Source organism: Emydura macquarii, unplaced genomic scaffold, assembly GCF_026122565.2.
Source record: "Emydura macquarii macquarii isolate MOO-44397 ecotype Brisbane River unplaced genomic scaffold, CSIRO-AGI_Emac_v2 contig_320, whole genome shotgun sequence".
Taxonomy (NCBI): domain Eukaryota; kingdom Metazoa; phylum Chordata; order Testudines; family Chelidae; genus Emydura; species Emydura macquarii.
The window spans coordinates 10325137-10346562 of record NW_027130457.1 but is presented as its reverse complement, the minus strand read 5'-3'; the positions used below and the strand labels follow the sequence as shown (position 1 = coordinate 10346562).

Genomic DNA, 21426 nt, shown 5'->3' with positions numbered 1-21426 from the left:
GCCCTTGTTCAGAAGAATAGACATATTGGCTTCAACTGGACAACATCTGTGAGTGAGGGCTGTAGGATTAAGTCCATACAACTTTAAAATATAAAACAAAGATCTATCAATGACTACTGTAGTCATTATAGGGTGGCCATCAGCGTCATGTCTAGGCAACAAATGCACTGTAGCTTTTCTTATATATCTGTTTATTTAAACCTCCCAACTGCAAAAAGTATCATATAACCAAGTACACATTGAAGATATAGCATTAAAAAAGCATTACACTTTTCATAATTCAGCCTGATAGTGCTCAAAGGTCCACCAGTATTAGACATTTGAAAACAATCAAAACCACATTTTTTAAAAAAAAAATATATATATACAGAAAATATTTTCCTAAGGTATATTATATCAGTGAAAATTCTATGTGCTTCACATCAACAGGTGCTAGCTGCCAACATTGCTCCCTTACAAGCAAACTAAAGAAGTCTGCGTTAAGGAAAAAAGCAAAAGCGAAGATGAGAGGGCAAACGAAGAAGTCTTGTCTGTAATAAGAAACTGAAAGTCTCAAAGAAAAAGACAATGTGCTTTCCATAAGAGTACACATTTGAAACCATACGGGCGTACCTAAATATAGTAACAGACTCAGCCTGGAAGCCATTATATCACCTTGCTTTAAATATTATCTGCCTTTCTTTGTGAGACCTACAGGTCATTGTAAACGTGCAACAGAGGGTACATGCATCTAGTCATAAACAGGAAGAAGCAACGATGGCTTTTAAAGTTGGTGGGAACATTTAAAATACAATATAACAAATTGTTTAAACCATGTATTGGATGCAATATGCTGTCAGGTCCTCTAAGGCCCATAGCATTATGGTCTTTTTCTCCCAGACATTATGCTGCTTCTCTCATATTACAACATCAAAATACATAGAGAAAGAGAGATGAATGGAAAGCAGGAAACAAGCAGCCCTCTCAGAGATGAACTTGCAGGGTACTGGTGATTTTATTTTTAAAATATATATTTTTAAAATGCCCAATAGAAACCTAACCTATCACCTGAGACACAAAAATAGCTCAAAGGACACCATTTCAAGGTATATTAAGTGGTTAATGGGACATATCTCCCCTTCACATTACATGATGCTTAATGTTCCTCAATTCGACAGGTTTACAAGAGTGACTTGTGAAAAGTAAAATGCTAAGTCCTTGCTGGTCTGAAATATAAACCAGTTTAATCCTTTCTGAATGTTCTGTGCCTCTAGATGAACATATGCACAGTTTAGCTGAGGAGGAGGTATTGCATAGTGAAGATCAACTCTCTAAGTTTGTGTCCATCCTTTCCAGATAACATGGCAGGGATATCATGGGAATGGGTACTTCTTTCACAATAGTAGGAATCACACATTTCCATGAGATTCTACTCTTTAGTGTCTTGAAACATAGTGTGACACAAGTCCAAGACATACCACCAAACTCCTTTCAAATTCGGAAGAGGCTGACATGCAAATACCTAAGCCCTCACATAGCCATTACATGCTGCCACTTTAAGTTCAATATCTCCGTATTGGAAGACATTTATGAAGTATTACCAATTCTTCTTGTAACATTAATACGCTAGTCAAGCAAATACTGTATTACTTTTCCACAGAACTTCTGGTGCTATTTCCAAGGATCAGACAACTCACCAGAAACCAACCAACCAACCCACCCACCTCATTGCCCACGATAGATAAGTAATGGAGCAAACAGCAAAACACCCTATTTAGTTGCAACTCTAACCATACACCAACATTTGGAGCTACACTGACAGTTAAAATTACAATAATACCAATAATACATAGTATTTATATAGCATATTATTTCTGCAAAGTGATTCACAAACATTAACTAACTAATCTCCATAGTAACCCTGTGAGGTAGATTAATATTATCTGAATTATACAGAGGGAGAAATTGATACACATAGGCTGTGGACCCTGCTCAAAATGTATAAAAAAGTTAGTGCAAGAAATAGGACTAGAACTCAGGAGTTTCTGATTCATTCTCTTGATGTAAATTTGTCAGGGAAGATATACTTCCTGATCTTGCTACCCTTGTCTCTACATCCACTTTACAAATTAACAACAGATATTCAAGGGCTGCAGATTGTTACAATACCTGTTAAGGAACAGTTTGTGTATTTGGTTACATAATATTAAATGGGTTGGTTTATTTCAACACATCTTTTTTCATCTCTCTTTCTTGCATAAAAAAGTCCCAGCTGCTTTAGAAATTCACATTGCATTCAACGGCATTTGGAACCCATAAGGCACTCAAACATTCCTTTATGTAAGTGTCTGTGTTACTTTGTATACTAATAAAATTGGAGTGATAATGAGAACACATTGAAACCATTTAGGCACTGGGAAATGAGACAATCTACAAGTAGTAAAAAATATCTGCAACATGCTTTGGTGCAGGGGATGGGTCAAAACTATTAAAAAGAATTGTACAGATTGTTCTTGAATGGCCTGAAGCTCATCTATGGAATTTAATTTCAAGATTTAAGGGCTACCACATGAAAACTCATCTTTCCTACTGAAATGCAAACCGAGTTTAATATATTTGGGGTGTTGGGAATGAAAATTCAAGATAAAATAGCATAATTAAGCTTACTCACCTTAGGCACCCAGTGGCATTGCGCAGCACCTGTGATGAATGGAGCTGTATTTTGTGATCATCCTGGAGGGGTGAGTTGTCCCATCCAGAGTGGGGGATGATCACTGCATTGGTCAACACTGCAAGGGCATCCTGGATAATTGGCATTTTCAGTGCATCACAAGAGGATAGATTCCAGAGAACTCCTATAAAAAGCAAATGAGTAATAATTAGTATTTTTGGTGACAACAGATAACATTTCTTCTTTTGAAATTACTTTTCATGGCACTGATACTCTTAATCAAACAGCATGTCAAAGAAAGTCTGCCTAGTGTCTGAAGGGTCAGTAAGGACTAAACTTTGCCCCACTAAGAAGTTACCTTTTAATTTTCCTTTAAAGATAAACAGAGTCGCCACAGCAACCCTGAAGTTTCTCAGGATTAAGGCTGACAACTGGTCAGCATGATTGTGATTTAATTACATTTTTTATTAAAAAGTAATAAAAATAAATAATAGAGAACAGTTTTGTACTACAGATTAGACTGCCATCCACTGGTAACTATATGGACAGAACAAAAGTAATTCCTCTTAAGAGCTCCCGTGTAACTTGAACGGGGTGGCCAGACTAATGCTCTATCTACAAAACTACCAAAGGTGCTCCTTTGAAAACTCACATGAAGTGTAACAGCCTTGCAAAATTCTGTTCACCCATAAAAAATCATTTTTTGCAGGCTAGTCAATTATTTTTTCTCCACTGTCATTATGGCACAGGGCATGCAAGTAGATTTTGTGCCTCAGCTGGTAATACTCAGGACAATTTTGCAAGGATAGAATATCATTAGTTTTATTAATATATGAATGGCCTACACATTAATATATGTAGATAGCTAGCTAGAATTTTATTTGTTACTTAATGAAATATAGCAGTATTAAAAATGTTATCCACAGGTAACAAGGCTAGAGGTACAAACAGTAACGAGATAACTTCTTGGAAAGAGATACCTTGGGCTAAGAGTCACAAATTACAAAAAACAAATGAAAAATTACAATAAAAAGACAATTTTTTGGGCATAGCCCTAAAGATTACATTGTAAGAAAGACAACTACTCTCACATTTTGGTATTTAAAGATAGACTATCAAAAGGAAGCCATATCATTTGAGTTACTTAAATATAAAAATAAAGAAAGTAGACAAAACAGTTAGTTGTAGGCATTATAAACAGAGAATCTATAGCCCATTCATTTACAAGTCTAAATAAGATGGAAGAAACTAGTTTGTAGAAAAATGGTTCATGCTGAATCTTTTTTCAGTGTTCTGAGATCTGAAGGAGACCTGCAGTAAATATGAATCAATAACTAAAGAATTTAATTTTTTAGTTTTATTTATAAGATGAAGTTCCACTACATATTTCATACATAACATTGTATATTTTTGGTACATACTGTTTAATGTCAGTCATTTGGGTAACTGTTTCAGTAATGAATGACCTGATTGAAATATTCCATATACAGTGAGCAGATAACTAATTCATTGTCAGTTTTAGAGCCAGAAAAATGAAAAAACTGAAACATGAATACAACTATTTTTCCATCATCTAAAAATAACTTCTTTCTTCAAACTAGGATTCACATCCCTTTGAATTATTTTCTTTCAAACAGGGAATGAAATACTGTATTTCTTTAAGAGCATATGCATCTGCAGAGCTATTAACTCCATTTTTCCATTGCCTTGGCTTATCAAGATTTTATTGGCACATGTTCTCTATATACACAAAGGAACTAATTCTCTACTGCCTTGCACCTTGTATAGTTATTTACATCTGTGTAAAATACTACCACAGCACCAGAGATAGTTTTGACACTCACTTTCCACTCTACACAGATGTAAGTGATATCCATAGTGCATAGCAGTGAAGAATGGGGTCCAAAACTGATTCAATGCCAATGGGAGTATATCTAATGACTTTTTCCAAAGAAGCCCTATTCCAGAAAAATGGAAGAAAAGAAATACAGATGATAACTTGTTTGGTGGTCTCAAAACAACACTTAGGATTTGGCAGAGCAACCTAAGAATTCATTTAGCCACAAACTGTAAATGGAGACCGGGCACATAGAAAGGAGAAACCGGGGCCTCCATCCTACAAAGCATTTAAGCATATGCATAATCCCATTGATTTTCCCCCCTTACTCCAAGTTAATATTCCTTCTTCTCTTATCTTCCAGCAGGTTCTTACTGACCAAAAGTAAACCCTGATAAATATCACCACAACATGATATATGCCGTGTTCTTGTAGCCATGTCGGTCCCAGGATATTACAGACACAAGGTGGGTGAGGTAATATTTTTTGTTGGACCAACTTCTGTTGTTGAAGAAGAGCTTCAGAACAGAAGTTGGTCCAATAAAAGATATTACCTCACCTACAACAACATGCTGACAGTTGTTAGTGATAATCTTTAAGCTCCTTCTCCTTATTTATATATTCACTAGACATTCTACACAAGAGCTTTCCCTCAATAAGGTGATGCAACAGATGTTTGTAAACTGGTGGAATCTCTACCCAACTCCACATTCACTGTAATGTCAAAAAGTCACCCATCCTGGGATCTGGTTTTAACTCCACAATAACATTAATTCGTATGGTATCACCAGACCAGATCTGACCATCCTAATTCCTTCTGTCAGGGAAGTGCTCTCCCCTCTCTTACATGTAAGGCGGAATCTAAGAAGTCACACTGTCTCATTGAGTCAGCAGCAATTAACTTGCAGCTCCTTGCAGACTTCCAGCACCTGTTAACAGAAGGAACAACAGGAATCCTGGCATAATGTGACAATCCTTCAAATTTAAAATTTTGGGCTTTAAAAGGTACAGAACATATCACTGGAACTTTTATTCTCCCCAATCACGAGTGCAGGAACTCCCTTTCCATCCAGCTGCAGCAGCCGGAGGACGGCATTCCCAGAGACCCTTCCCCACTCAAGGATTGATGGCAGAAGCTGGGGAAAGCAAGCTCAGGAGCACTTCCCCCAGGAGGCACAGTACCAGTTTTTTTTTTTTTTTAGGGGGGGGGGAGGGGGAGGGAGGAATAAAAGCTCTTTCCTTGGCTGATAAGGAGGCATAGAAAAGGTCCTCATGGCTTTTTATCTCAGCCACCTCCTGAGATGTGCCAAGCTGCTCCCCTACATACCCAAAATGTATCTCAGCATACTGCCTACCAGCTGTGTGTGTGGCTACACAAGCTTGCATCCCAGGTGCTGTGCACTCTGAACCCACACAGCTAAACCCAATCATCCATCACAAGGAGCTTTTCCAGATGGCATCATAGCAGCCTGCCTTGACAGCCTTGACACCGTTGGTTTTCTTGCACAATAGACATGTATGGAACAGACTAACAGCAAGACCCAGCAGAAATAGATCAAACTCCCATCTCTGAACTGTCTACCAGGTGCCTGAATAGAATTATCTGTCCCCAAGAGGGCAGGGAATTGGCTTTTGCAGCTCACCCAATATCCATGTATAATTGCAGCTACCCTATCAAACATGGATTAATTTTCCAACAGAGATAACCACTCCTGACTGTAACTGGAAAGCTTTGCTATTTATAGATGACTGCTGAGAGACAAACAAAACAAAACAAAATTAGGAACTAACTGGACATATGCTGAACATCATCTCTTGCTCAGCCATTTCTTATCATTGCATTCTATCCCCTCAATTTGCTTGCTGCCTGTATAAATTTAACGTGTTCAAGGGAGGGGCCTTGGCTTTCCCTTTATTTGTAAAGTACCTAATATGCTTTGCATACAGCAAAATGCTCATAAGTGGCAGTTGAATATGCCTGTATCTCTGCCCACAGGCTCACCTTCTCAGCTTCAAATGCACTGGCCTGGAGGGGGAAGGAAAGATGGTGGTAGCCTCAAGGTTGGTGTATAAAACATAGTGGAAATCCTTGCTGAAAAAGTTCAGCTGGTTCCAGTTGGGAAATAGCTTTTGGAACAGAGTGATGGGTCTATTGGTTCTGGTCCCCCAATGGAAACCAACTGCTGGATTCTAATAAAGTTTACTGGCTGCACTTCACATGTAGTTATATTAGAACATAAGAACGGTCAGAATGGGTCAGACCAGTGGTCCATCTAGATCAGTATGCTGTCTTCCAACAATGACCAATGCCAGGTGCTTCAGAGGGAATGAACAGAACAGGCAGTCAACAAGTGATCCATCCCCTGTCATCCGCTCCCAGATTCTGGCAAATAGAGGCTAGGGACACTCAGAGCATGGTGTCCCATCCCTGACCATTCTGGCTAATAGCCCTTGATGGACCTATCCTCCATGAACTTATCTCATTCTTTTTTTAACACTGTGATAGTTTTGACCTTCACAATATCCCCTGGCAAAGAATTCCACAGGTTAACTGTGTGTTGTGAGAACAAGTACTTCCTTTTTGTTTGTTTTAAACCTGTTGCCTACTAATTTCATTGGGTGACCTCTGGTTCTTGTGTTACATATGGGGTAAATAATACATCCTTATTCAATTTCTCCACACCATTCATGATTTTATAGACCTCTATCATAACCCCTTTAGTCATTTCCTTTCTAAGATGGTAAGTCCCAATCTTTTTAATCTCTCCTCATATGGAAGCTGTTCCATACTCTTAATCATTTTTGTTGCCCTTCTCTGTACCTTATCTAATTCCAATATACCTTTTTTGAGATGGGGTGACCATATCTGCATGCAGTATTTAAGATGTGAGTATACCATGGATTTATATAGAGGCATTATGATATTCTCTGTCTTGTTATTGTTTTTAATGGTTCCTAGCATTCTGTTAGCTTTCTTGACTGCCGGTGCACATTGAGCAAATGTTTGCAGAAAACTATCCACAATGACACCAACTTCTCTTTTTTGAATGGTAACAACTAATTTAGAACCCATAATTTTGTATGTATAGTTGGGATTATGTTTTCCAATGTGCATTACTTTGCATTTATCAACACTGAATTTCATCTGCCATTTTGTTGCCCAGTCACCCAGTTTTGTGAGATCCCTTTATAACTCTTCACAGTCTGCTTTGGACTTAACTATCATGAATAATTTTGAATCATCTGCAAATGTTGCCACCTCACTGTTTACCACTTTTTCCAGTTAATTTATGAATATGTTGAACAGTACTGGTCCCAGTACAGACCCCTGAGGAACACCACTATTTACCGCTCTCCATTCTGAAAACTGACCATTTATTCCTACTCTTTCTTGCCTATCTTTTAGCCAATTACTAATCCAGAAGAGGACCTTCCCTCTCACCCCATGACTGCTTTCTTTGCCTAAGAGCCTTTGGTTAGGGACCTTGTCAAAGGCTTTCTGAAAGTTTAAATACATTATATCCACTGGATCACCCTTGTCCACATGCTTATTGACCCCCTCAAAGAATTCTAACAGTTTGGTGAGGCATGACTTCCCTTTAGAAAAGCCAGGTTGACTCTTCCCCCAACAAATCGTGTTTAGCTATGTGTCTGATCATTCTGTTCTTTGCTCTAGTTTCAATCAATTTGCCTGGTACTAAAGTTAGGCTTACCAACCTGTAATTGCCAGGATCACCTCTGAAGCCTTTTTAAAATATTGGCATCACATTAACTATCCTCCAATTGTCTGATACAGATGCTGATTTAAATGATAGGTTACACACCACAGTTAGAAGCTCTGCAATTTCACATCTGAGTTCCTTCAGAACCTGTGGGTGAATACCAGCTGGTCCTGGTGACTTATTATTGTTTAATTTATCAATTTATTCCTCTAATGACACCTCAAATTGCACTTCAATCCAGTTACTAATCTACCCCATCCTACCCTAGGCTTGCAGAGGGCATGTCTACTCTAGGATTTTAACACATTAATTAAAATGTTAAAAATACATCTTCTTTCCAATGTAAAAATGGCCCTAGTGTAGATAAAAGCAGTTGTGTTTAAAAACATGTTAGCAGTCATAGTCAATCCTTTCTTGCCATGATCATCTAACAGATTTTTAAACCAAAATGTTTTTGTCTTCACTAGGTGCTAAATGGTGATTAACAATGTGTTAATTAAAATGTATTTGGCAGATCTACATGCAAATTTCATACCAGTATATCTATGTCAGTTAGGGGTCTGATTTTTTTTACCGAGGAAGTTATACTTGTATAATCCTTAGTGTGGATGCACATATACCAGCATGGTGCCTATTAATCCCACACTTCCTGTTTGGGAATAGCTATATCAATATAAGGCACCTTTATCCCTATATAACTGTGTCCCCACTGCGGGGAGGGAGGGTGTCATTCCACTTTAAATATCCCAGCATAAGTAATGTGGTACAAGATTTTGTATAACCAAGGCCCTAAGTAACATATTTTCTATTCCCACTCATTTTGCTAGTGCCAACAAAGCCATCTGGATGCATCTGCTGGAGCAGGGGAAGAGAATTAATGGCAAGGCAGAAGCAACTCAACCCCACTCTGGGGTTTGGCCAGTCTTTCACTGCCTCATGTGTTATCTGCTCTTCCTCCTCAGCCCTGTTCTTTGGAAAAAAGCTATGTCTAGACAGTGTGACATCTTTGGTGACATCACACCTTTTTTTAGCTCCTAGGATGTGCCCCATCTCTTTCCCCAGCAACATACACTGTACTGAAGGGTATTATCCCACAGGTAACTTTTTACTGGTTAATCTCTTCTTCCCTTTCAGAGGAAGAGAAAACGTTCAGGTCAGTCAGCTTCCCAAAGCCCATGTGCCTCCTGAGCTCCAGGTGCAGCAAATTCTGATCCCCAGATGAACCAGCAGTCTGTATTTTATATTCAGCATTGTTTTTGGACAACGAGAGAGCTTTCATTGAAGATATCTTTATGAGACATGCCACAGGTTGTTCCGGAAAAACAAATCTCTACTAAATATAGCAGCCATTTCAAAGTCCATTTTCCCTCTATTCAAATAGTAGCAAAATATGAATAACCTGACTGTGTGTTGATTTAACTCCCATCAGAAACAAAACCTAATCATAAAATATTCATGGGCTAAATACTGAACTCCTTACACTATTTTACTCAATCTTTATTCCTGAAAAATCTCATGCTGAGTTTTGTTCTAGTAAGATCTGAGGAAGAATTTCAGGGTTTTGCCAAATGTATATTGCAGGGAGAAGAGCAATCAGTACTAATGTAAAGCTTTGGAGTACATTCCTCTTTAACACTTTATAGATCAGAAGGTTGAAGACAGGATCAATACACTTAAAAACAGAGATCAGGTGCTGGAAATAATGGCAAGTCTTTCAACCCAAGTCATATGAATTTAAGCTATTTGAAGGAGTATTGCATAATCTAACTGAATGGAACAGAGCAAGATATTTTTAAATTTTGAAGAGGCTAAATTTAATCAAGCTATCTGGACAAAGAAAAAAACTGAATACCTGATTGGTTTGAAGCTCAAATTCATTTTTGATCATTAAACTCTTCATTGTAGCTTTTGGCCAGTGTCTGAGTTACTCCAGTTCCAATATTTATACAACTACTGACATGATGTGCCAAATGCTACCCTCAGATTCCACAACAATTAAGAAACAGATGTCACACATACATCCAAGAGCAGAATGTGGGCCTAATCAGAATCCATGTCCAGAATAGGAAAGGGAGTGTTAAACTATCCAGCACGGGGTTTAATATCATTTTATCATATGTAATTTATAAAAAGGCAAACAAACAGCCCTCACATACCAACATAATATTAATGTTACAAATGTAAACAAGAGTCAAGAAACTGAAAGGTTGAAGTTCACCCAGAAACATCATTCCAACAACATTGCTATTATATATTTTTGTTTTCTTTCCTGTAAAATGTTCAGCATCCAATAAAACATATAGTATGAACAATGCAGATAAATAAATGTTGCTGCAGGAACCAGACCTTTAGATTTCTCTGAATTTGGTGCATTTAATATTCTACTCTTAAATTTGTATTAAAGTATTTTTGTGTTTCATTTCTGCACTTTGGAAGGAAACAAACCTCCACCTCCCTAACTCCTCCATTCTCTCTCTCTTTTTCTTTCCATCTCCACCAAATAGACTATGGCTGGGTCTAGATGGAGAGTATGTAATGCTGGAGTCAGAGACACCTGATCGCTCTCATATTTGACTGTATGCATAAAAACAACTTTGAAAAGGTATTTGTATCCTTAAACAGTGATGCTGAAAATTGACCCAATGTGTATGACAATTAAGAGTTAAGTGCCCAGCCTAAATATCCTCTGCAGAGGTCAAACTATAAGGGACATTTGCTGGGGTCCAGTGTGGGAACGAATCTTCTCCCCCAGGCCATGGAGTGCCAGAGAGTCATTTTGTAGCTGTTACTTTAGTTTCAATGCTCAGAAGCCTCTGTGGTTGTGATGCTGTTCTATAAAGAGGACTAGGTATTGGGACTTGTAGCTGTACTCCATGGGAGCAGGGTAACTGAGCCCCTGCATTGGCTCCACACAAACTACATCCATTCTGCTGAACTCGTGGTAGAAGGATGGCAGAAAAATGTGAAAAATGTGCATGTTTTAATAGAATTGTTCTTTTCTAACCATAGGAGCCACCTACAACTTCAAGAAAATTAAACTGATGTACTTAAAAGAGGGCAACTGCCTAATTCTGCAGCTTTTACAGCACCATTGTTTCCTGGCTAGCTGAACTGTGAAAAAGTGAAATTGTCACAATGATACATTTTCTTGGAAGGAGGGACCACTACTTTTTAAAGTGTGTTTGATTTGCTGATAATGTACTTATACCAAAGACATTTTCAAATAGATTTTGACAGAGGAACTGTGCAGAGTTAAGGGGGCAGCTCCCAGACTCATCACAAGCCGATCTATTTGAGTTGTGTAATGAACACAGCAGAATAAGGCGATTCCCTCATTTGTGTCTGCATCTCAGACACATGTGAAAGAAGGAGGCAAAGGTCAGACATATAAACTCCCTACTTAGCATATAAGACTTGAGGGGATGCAGGCTCCAAACTGGCTGCACGCATAAAAGCCACGCATGAACATAACCAATTATTAAATTATATAGCTTAATTATATATATTAATGTAGCTTGAATGTGTTGCTAGAAACTTAATTTCGAAACTTTTACCAGAAAGTTTTGCTAGACTGAATTCAAACCTAGTGTAACTCTACTGACTGAAGTAAAGTTGAAACCACTTGCTGAAGGGCTGTGTTTGGCCCACCATTTCTTCTGGTTTCCTGAATATCTTGAAAATAATATATATTGAACTGTGATGGGGGAGGAGAAGTCAGCCAGGCCTGCCAGGTAATTGTCGTATTTGACATTAGACATTGGGGGGATTAATTTAAAAGGAGAAATAAGTTATGGTGAAAAAGAGTATTTTTGCTGATATCCTCTTTTCCCTGACAATGATGAAGTTAAGTCTGTCCCATATTATCTTCATCAGGCACAGAGAAAGAAAAAAGTTTTCTAAGTGAAAGGAAAGCAGGAGAGTGATCTTACCACTCAAATTCTCCTTGTGAAGGAAAATAATGAACTCTATTCAAAATAAAGACTTTGGCTCCAATATGCTATTTAAGACCCAGTGACAACAGCATTTCCATATTAAGTGGCTTATTAGAAAACACTTCACAAATGAAGTCTAATGGATATTGCACATATGACAGAGAGAAGATTTTCAAAATGTTTACACCTGTCTATTTATCTAAGGATGTTGTATAGCACCTATTACCAATGTATCTATCCACTTATACAGGGTCTGTTATTCTGAACAGCCTCCAACCCAGAAAACACAATTTACTGCAGTTGTAGATTAAAGCATTTAGACATCTCATTACTTGATTAGAACAACTAATTAGGAAGTCAGACATCTAAATGGCAACATTTGCTCACACTCAACTGAAGGCTAGGTTGAGGCTCTTGTAAAAATAAAACCTTTAATTATTAACCAAAATCTTAAAGTTGAAATGTATGTCAAGTCATAATTTTATGTGCAGCAGTGATGTTTTTATAATATATTTTGTAACGAAGTCCGCCATTCACAGCTCCAGATTTAGTCCTGCCCTCAGCACAATTTTGAGAAAAGTTCAAAACCTTAAATAAAAATATATCCATTCAGTGGCACATTATGACGAGATGATGGGTTCATTTAAATACCCATCTGCTCTTTTCTTGCCTTAGGAGACAAATTATTTTCAGTGAATTAAGTATACAAAACCAATTTTACTGACTTTTGCAAATAAAAACATAATTATCCCCAATTTATACTTAAGCTTTTAAGACACTTCAGTTTCACAAGTATGACGGGACTGGAAACAACAGAACACAGAAGAAGAGGGGAAACCCTGAGGCTAGATAGTAGAACTGTGGCAAATGTGACACAGTTCCATGTAACTTTCCAAGTCTCCTGCTACTCAGAGCAATGTAGGCTCATGTGTCTCACTGAGTTAAAACATGTAGGCTGCAAAGGTGATCTCTGCTTATAATATGGCTGCGAATTTCAGAGGAATCTGATGTAGAAGGTTGCTTGTCCATCATCTCAGCAGAAAAAAAGAATATTAAAAATCGCAGCTGAGCAAAGAGGGGCATAGAGTCTCAAGAAGGCTAAAAATAATGTGAATTCATGGGATCCAGTCTAGAACAGTGTTGTTGGATCAGGCACAGGTAAGAAAAGATTAAACAAAAGGTCAGTAACACTGACAACTAATCTTAAATTACATCAGGGATTTTGGAATGGAGCTAAGAATGTGAAGAAAGCAGAATATTTAAAAAGCATCAGTTTTAGGACTTTTCCATGGTTGACTGAGGACAACTGAAGGTGAATTAGCTATGGGATCATTATGAAAAAGAGTCGCTCCTCATCAGCCCAACAAATTACATCTGTGGATAAAGACAGTTATTTTTCTCAATTCCAGAATCAAAATATCTAGAGAGCAGCAAGGCGTGCATGGAGGAGAGGTAGATATTATGATTGGAATGCAAATTGGTAATAGGATTTGCAGAAAATGATTCAATAAAAGTGACAATCTTGTTTACTTAAATGCTGTGTGACAGACAACATCATCCTTGAAGTAAAATTACACAATTTGTAAAATTACTTCTCTATTTACCACTATACATGTAATACAGATTGAATGGAATTGTAGTTTTTTGGAGAAAATTACCGACCTAAAACCCACAGACTGGAAATCTGACTGCCAGTTGGCAGCAAGGCCTGGGCTTTTGGAACACTAGCTACTTATATAGACTCATCTCCATAGTGTCTTATGGTATGTCTACACTGGTATGTCTACACTGTAAGACCAGGATTCAAACTCAAGGATAACCCCTCTTCCATCAACACACAAATCACTCTAACCCAAGGCTTGGACCCAGGGTGTTAGAACCCAGGGTTCAAACCCTATTGCTTTGCAATGTAGATGTAGCCCCACTGGACACATGTGCTGGGAGTCTGCCAAAAGTATCCATAATCCCACGGGCCTTCTTCATTTGTCCTCTGGACAGTCAAGTTTGGCGGACAGTCAAGTTTTTTCACACTGCACTACAAAGTGCTACAGCAGTCACATTTTGGGAGAGAGATATGAAGCCTGGGACATCAGTGGCTGGGCTTGAGCCCACATAATGCAGTGTAGATGCTGGAGTCCCAGGGTTCAACTGTTCCTAAACTGGGGTTACAAATCAATGTAGATGCTCAAGCCCTAGGTTAACAAACCCAGGGTCTGCTAACTCAAGTTCTTTTAACCCTGGGCTTACATAGTAGTGTAGATGTATCCTTAAGGTAAGTCTACACAGCAATTAAACACTGTTGGCCTGGGTCAGTTGACTCGGGCTCACGGGGCATGGACTGCAGGGCTGTAAAACTCCTGTGTAGACATTTGGGCTTGGGTTGGAGCCTGAGCTCTTGGACCCATGTGGGAGGAAGGTCCCAGAGCCGGGGGTCCAGCTCAAGTACAAATGTCTACACAGCAATTTTTAGCCCGGCAGCTTGAGTCCCATGAGCCTGAGTTCCATGTGCCTGAGTCAGCAGAACTGGGCCAACTGAGGCCATGCTGTGGATCTTTTATTCCAGTGTAGACGTACCCTTAGTCTCCCAAGTATTTAAAAATAGAAACAAACAATAACAATCGCTGTCTCCCTTCCCGGACTGTAAGGGAATAGCTTGATTTGTTTATACAGGTTTTATTGTTGGTGGTGGTGGTACCTGAATAGGTGGATGTGTTTTTTGTCTTTGAAGAAGCTATTGAGGGATAATTAACTCTTTTTCTTGGGCTCTCTCTTGAAAGCTGGCTACATTTCTTGAAGCAGTCAAACTGCTGTCTACAGATGAATACAGAATCTAAAATGTAGATAGTACCTTTAGAAAACAAATTGTAAAAGCTAACTCAAGTAGAATTATATGGAGATTTTTAGGTACAGTACATCCACTGGATATTGAAAAAGGTACTTATCTGATTAGTTTATACTGGTGCAAATGGATACTTACAACAGTTCCTTCAGAATAAATATTATGTGATGGATATACCTGAAGATTCACAGGAGAGCTGAAGGTATTTGATTACTGTGCTGAAGCACAGGCTGTAAATTATGACAAGTAGTCTTAGGTTTGGTTAAGAGAATTGTATTCTTGCTCAAATACTATTTCAATGAGATTTAAAGTTGCTCAGCACTTTGTAGGAAATCTTAGCTGCCCCACAGGATTAGGTCACTGGGATAGGGGGATGAAAAATAATGTGGATGATAATAACTCAAGCAATGGGAGATAAAATCAAATGAGTATCTAACCTTCAACTATTAAGAAAGCTACTGCATAGGAAGAAAGAAGCCAGTGGAGAAAATACAGTATATAAGGGCTTGATCCTGAACAATGGCCCTGATCCAGCAAAGTATGTAAGCGTGTACTTAACCTTAAGCACAAGCAGTCCCAATGAAGTCAAAAGGAATTATATTACTATGTTAAATTACTGCATCTAAAGTAAGTTAAGTAGGCACAGAAGATTTAGTCAGCTTTTAATCATTTCAAACAGGAAAACAGTACTTCCCATTGTTATCAATTTAAAGAGCCAATGAAGACAGATTAGTTAAAGCTAACATCTTCCAAATCTTATATTTAAATTAAGAATATTTAGCATTTAGACATGCAAGCACGCTTCACTGATTCAGTAAGCATAATAAAAAAAGACCCTTAAACCTTATCCTACAAAACACTTAATAATAACAATAAAAAAATCCACCAGAGCTATTGAACTTATTTGCTGCAATCTGTAGCTTTCATAGACACAATATAAGCAACTTGCTAGAGATTTTGCATAGTTTTATTATTTCCTTTTGCTTTTCATTTTGAAAATTTCACAGGAAAAAAAATCTAGTATTAATTCCCAAACAAAACCACAATTTTCTAGGTATTTCTCGATCCAAAATATGTGGTACTATGATGGTCTTAGGATTGTAACAAAGAAAAATATTGTAAGAATACAATCAACAGGTATTTTAAACTTTATTTTTGAAAATGGGCCATGAATTAGTTAAAAGGCCTGATTCCCCTCCAATAAAAACAAATTTTTAAAAGGCTTTAGGGCTATAAATGGATGTCATTTAGAAATTAGTAGTGTATACCACAATAAAATTTTACATCTGTGTTTACACACTCCAGTAACTGAGCTAATGTCAAGGGCACTTCTGCAGAAAATAATTAAATTGATAAACTGCTCGAAAATCATAAATACTAAGTGCTCATCCCTACACCACAATTCTGTGTTAAATATGACTTCTTATCAGTGAGAATTCTGTGGTAAATGTGGTCTTTTTAACGTCTTATCCTACATTACAAAATATTAAAATGTCCATTAGAAAGTGACATAACAGATAAAGCACAAGGATACTATTAAAGCTTTATATGATTGTTTGTTTATGCACAAGAAGTGTTGCTTTTAATATTTTTTCTTAATATTAGTATTATTTTTATTAACGGCAAGATTTGCAGCATTATATATCATGCTAATATAGGCCTGACATTTTCAAGAACTGTCTATACAGAAGAAAGGAGCTTTACAAAATGGCGTCCTCTAGACTGCATAATCTCTCACACATACAAGGTTCAAGGTTATGCTGCACTGTAGAGCAAAACAGCATCTTCCATGCAACATGACCTCGTGCATATGGTGCATACATACAGTGTGTATAAAATGGCTTCCTCTGCACGCTCGGGATTGTTATGACCCCATCTGCTGATGAAGCGACCCCACTTGGGGTCACAACCCCCAGTTTGGAACGGCTGCCTTAAATACTTAATATAAAATTTCTCTCCTTTGATAAGATTTAGTATTCACTCTTAGTTTTAGGTCAAAATAGAGGTAACCAAAATAGTGCTTCTTTTAAGATTATTATTATCCCACTAGAAGATTGGTTGGGAAGTTTAGTAGGAAAGGGTTACATGCCTTTGTAGCCAAAGATAGCAAATGAGGAGGAGTTTAAAAAAAAGTTTTAAACAGAAGTATAACTGATTCCTAATCAATGTCTAAAACCATCTTTAAATAAGAGTTATATAAAATTCTAGAAAACATAAACAAAACATGGAACCTGAGTGTGAAATGTCCTTATCTCCAGGAGGAAATATGAAATGTTTTATTGTAGCCTTCAAATTCCCTGAAGCAGCCAAAGGCATTTCTGATCATCATAGTAATTATTTAAAACTAAAGCCAAGTTCTTCTGTTCTTTGACTAATCTACCTTATGGCATTCCAAAGAAAGACACAGGTCATATTGGATGGGGAATCTTCTCATATTTTGATGATACCCAACAATTTTTGCTAGTGCAAATATGAAAACTGAAATTCATTTGCATGGACCAAATGAATTTATTAGAGAACTCAATCATTCTATATTTCCAAGCACATTCTCCCTCAGTTTGTTTCTTTTCCTATTCCCCACCCCCCCATTTTTGTTCTAATCTCCCTAATTAGTACAGTAAAATGGTATCACTTGTTTAAAGCCTAAAAGCTTAGTTTTATTTTGTTCCTCATTCAGGAACTGGTTTATCAGTTATACTAATTTTATACTTCTGTGACTTTGTGTGAATTACTTTTTCTGCACAGCTTTATGGGGCACAATGGTATATATTTCTATAATAAAGACATCTAGTACCTTCATTAAATCCACTGATTTGGTAACTTTCTCAAAAAGCGATTCAAATTGTCTTAAAATCAAATTTAAACTAAAACACGAATTACCAACAAATTTCTCCCTCTATATCTTTTGTGATAAAACTCATAGTTTACCCAACCCTTTTATATTTTCACCAGACAAAAGCTATACCTCAGTCATTTGCATTTTAATATTGTCCTAAAATAGGCTGCCAAGTGCAATGAGAAATAATTTGCCATTTTGTTTTTTATAGTTACATCACTTGCATACAGTACTTGCTAACAATCATTTCTCAGCCAGACCAGATACTAAGGGTTTGACAGTGCCACAGTCATAAAGGGTTACTGTTTGAAAGTCTGTTGCTAATTCAACTAGTTTGTTGCTTCTGAAGCAGAATCTAAGATTCCAGTCAGGATGGCTTTTGTTCTTTGAAGAGAAGTGAAAAACAGTGTAAAAACTTTTGTCTGAGGTGGGGGAAAGGAACCAATGATCAGAAATATCAGTTGAAGTAAAAAGCATGTGTTGGCTGAGTCCAGCAGTAGTTGATCAGTTCCAATAGGAGTCAGTGAGGATCCCTGTGTTATCTTTGCTAAGACTGGTTAGTGCCAGTTTTGTGCTAACCATACAGCCAATAGAGCAAATTCTAAAATATAATTATGGGACAATGTTCCTAATTAATTCATAATTCATGAGAGTCAAAGTGGAGCTGCAAATCAGTTATGCATTGTCATCCCTAATGAGTGAAAAGACATCATTTATTTCACCATCCACAGACTGTGTGCTAATTTTATACCACATTCTCTTCCCTGTATTCATTTTTATTAGGGGACTTTGAATTTCCAATTATTTCAGACTTCCTAATGAAAGTTTTTTATGCTTCACTTTACCAGCAGCTGCTGGCTAGAGTTGTGGCACATGACTAGGATGAGGAGACAGCTAATGAAGTATGCTCCATCCAGATTATACAGAACTCTCAATAAAGGGCACTAAAATAAAACAGTGCATTATAATTCAGATTCTCCTTGACGCTCTGAGGATATCAAAGACTCATCCCTTATTGCAGGTCCTGCAGGGAATTGTGTGTTTGCATTACTGCTTTTCACTTCAGATACAAATGTATATTATATGCCTGATTCATTGGTACTCTTCAGTCCCTTTATGCTGGCTCCACTAGTAAAGTCAATTGCTCCAGCCACTGGAATACCTCCAGCATAGGGGGATACCTCATGAGGCAGAGAGCTGGTGTAATGGTTCTATGCCAATCATTCTCAGAGCTTCTGACATGGGGGACTGGCTGGAGAGTTGCTTGTGAGACAGACTGACAATATCCTGCAATGTCCTGAATGAATTTTACTGAACTAGGTTGAACCCTGATGCATTAGGTTTAATATCTTTGGGATCAATTGTATTAAAAATTGTGTGTGTTATTGTGGAACTGCACATATAAAACATCTGTTGGAGACTGACTAGTGCAAAGGGCTTTTTGGAACAATATGTGCGAAGTGGATTTCCTAGGAAGTATCTGGGGATAAGAGGAATGTAAATGACCCACACTGAATCCACCCCTTTGACGCTATGCCCTGGAGAGGAAAACACATTATCTACTAATAACTTGTACCTGGAAACTCTAGATCAAAGGATGCACTAAATATGCTATGTGTGTGCTTATTCTGAGCTGAAGCTGCGATTAACTTGTTACCACAAAGGAAACTCCTTGGGTGAGGTGTTAAAGGACTGCTCCTGCTACAGCCCTTGTTAGAATTGGGGTGATGTCTGACAAACTTATTAGTATGAGTGAAGGTTCTTTTATTGTTTTTAATGTTTTCTCTGTAATGCTTCTAAGCATGAAATAGGCCTGCATAAAAATAGCCGTGTGGTATCAATAACTATGGGCAGTCACACTGTTAACCATCTCTAAAGAGGAAGTCAGCAGGGGTGCTTGGGCAGCCTGCCTCTGCTGGAGATAACAGAGTGAAGACAGGGAATTATGCAGTTTGGAAATATCCCAGCCAAAAGAGAGTAAAAGGCAAGTCTCCGCCCAAAAAGGCAACAGCTAGGGAGCCAGAGGCCTGAGAGCAGGTATTCTTGCTGGACAACTGAGGGGAAATACATGTGCAGTTGCCCTGAACTGTCACAGCTTGCTTCAACTACTTCTGGCTGCTGCAGAGACCCTTGGTGCCACAGGTGGAAAGCAGTATGTCATGGAAGCCTTGAGAATGCCCTAATTTACACTGAGGATCAAACTGGCCCCAGATAGCCTAACTAGAGCAGATGTAAATCTGGAGGAAAGCCACATGTGCCCGCATATACCTGGCTCCTGTGCCAATAAGAGGAGGAAACGGAGAAGATTCAGAGGAAATATAATTTTAGTTTTGAATAGATTAAATCTGAGACAATAGCTAGACATACAAGAGAAAAAGCCAGAGGAGCAGCTGTAAACCAGATTAGACAAATGGGGAACAGTCTGTAGTAGAAAGGTGGATTCAGAAATCATCAATGGAGAGAAGGCTGCTGAAGCAATGGAACAAATAAGGTTACTGAGGGAGCATAGGCAGAAAAGGGAGAACCAAGAATAGAATCCTGTGGGTTTGCCAATGGACAGGGAAAGAGGGGAGGGAGAAGCTGTTAAAGGAAATGCTGGAGGAATTGTCAATAAGGCAAAAGAACAACCAGGAAAGCACATAGAGGAAGAAGCCACATGAAAATAAAAAGCAGAGACATCATCAACATTGTCTAAAGACAGCAGACCGATCAAGAAGGATCAGAATAGAGAAATGTCTCCTTGATTTGGCTATTTGGTCATTAATGATCTCATTAATGAAGATAGTTTTGGGGGAGTGAAGCTGGACTGGAGGGAATCAGGGAGCCAGTTAAAGGTGATGAAACTAAGATAGTGAGCGTAAAGATCTCTTCAGGGTTCTGGCAAGAAAGGGGAGATGGGAGTTAGTATGAAAGGTCAATTATTATCAAGGTAAATAAAATCAACATAGAAAAACCAAGAACATTCATGAGGTAAGAAGGAAATGATCTAGAGTGGAGAGATTGGTTAAAGATCAGGAAAAAGAGACAGAATATATAGAAGGAGCCAAGGCCACAGGAGGGAGGAAAGTCTGGTTCTTTGAAGGCAAGAAATACACTCTTGGACTGACCAGAGAATTGTGAAAGATGGCTGCACCTCTACATCCAGAGCTCTCATCTTTGGAGTTGGACAAGGCTCAACATCTAAGCAAAACCTCTGGAGGAGACTATGGGATAATACAGACTCAAATGCCAACAGTATTCAGACAACTCATCTCCTTTTTATGTCCAATACCGACAGCATCATCACCCAGCTGTCTCAGTGCCTGGATGAAAGGAAGTTCACTGGAACTAAATCACTGTTAGATGGAAGTGATGGTGGTGGGAAAAGGGAAATATTTTGAAGAAAGAGCCAACACCAGAATGTTTTCTATCTAAGGCATTTGTTCTCAATTAAGAAAGAGTGCAGCCTATGTGTCCTTCTGGACTCTTCATTAGTATTCAGATAGATTCAGCTGCTAAAAATACTCTAGACTGGAGGATACACTCTCTGCAGTGCAGTGCTCACAGCTAAAGATCCAACAAATATCACCTCCAGGCTTGTCTGCTACACTATACCTGGAAATGAAAGCAA

General features: G+C 38.1%; 1 protein-coding gene across 3 annotated transcripts in view; it reads right to left on the bottom strand.

Annotated features, from left to right (window-relative positions):
* Window positions 1-21426, bottom strand: part of CTNND2 (catenin delta 2) — a 1025780-nt gene that overhangs the window by 179013 nt on the left and 825341 nt on the right. For all 3 annotated transcript variants that reach the window (XM_067570033.1, XM_067570040.1, XM_067570046.1), the window contains one exon: window positions 2651-2834. In XM_067570033.1, the coding sequence (XP_067426134.1) occupies window positions 2651-2834 (184 nt within the window). The remainder of the gene's footprint in view (window positions 1-2650; window positions 2835-21426) is intronic.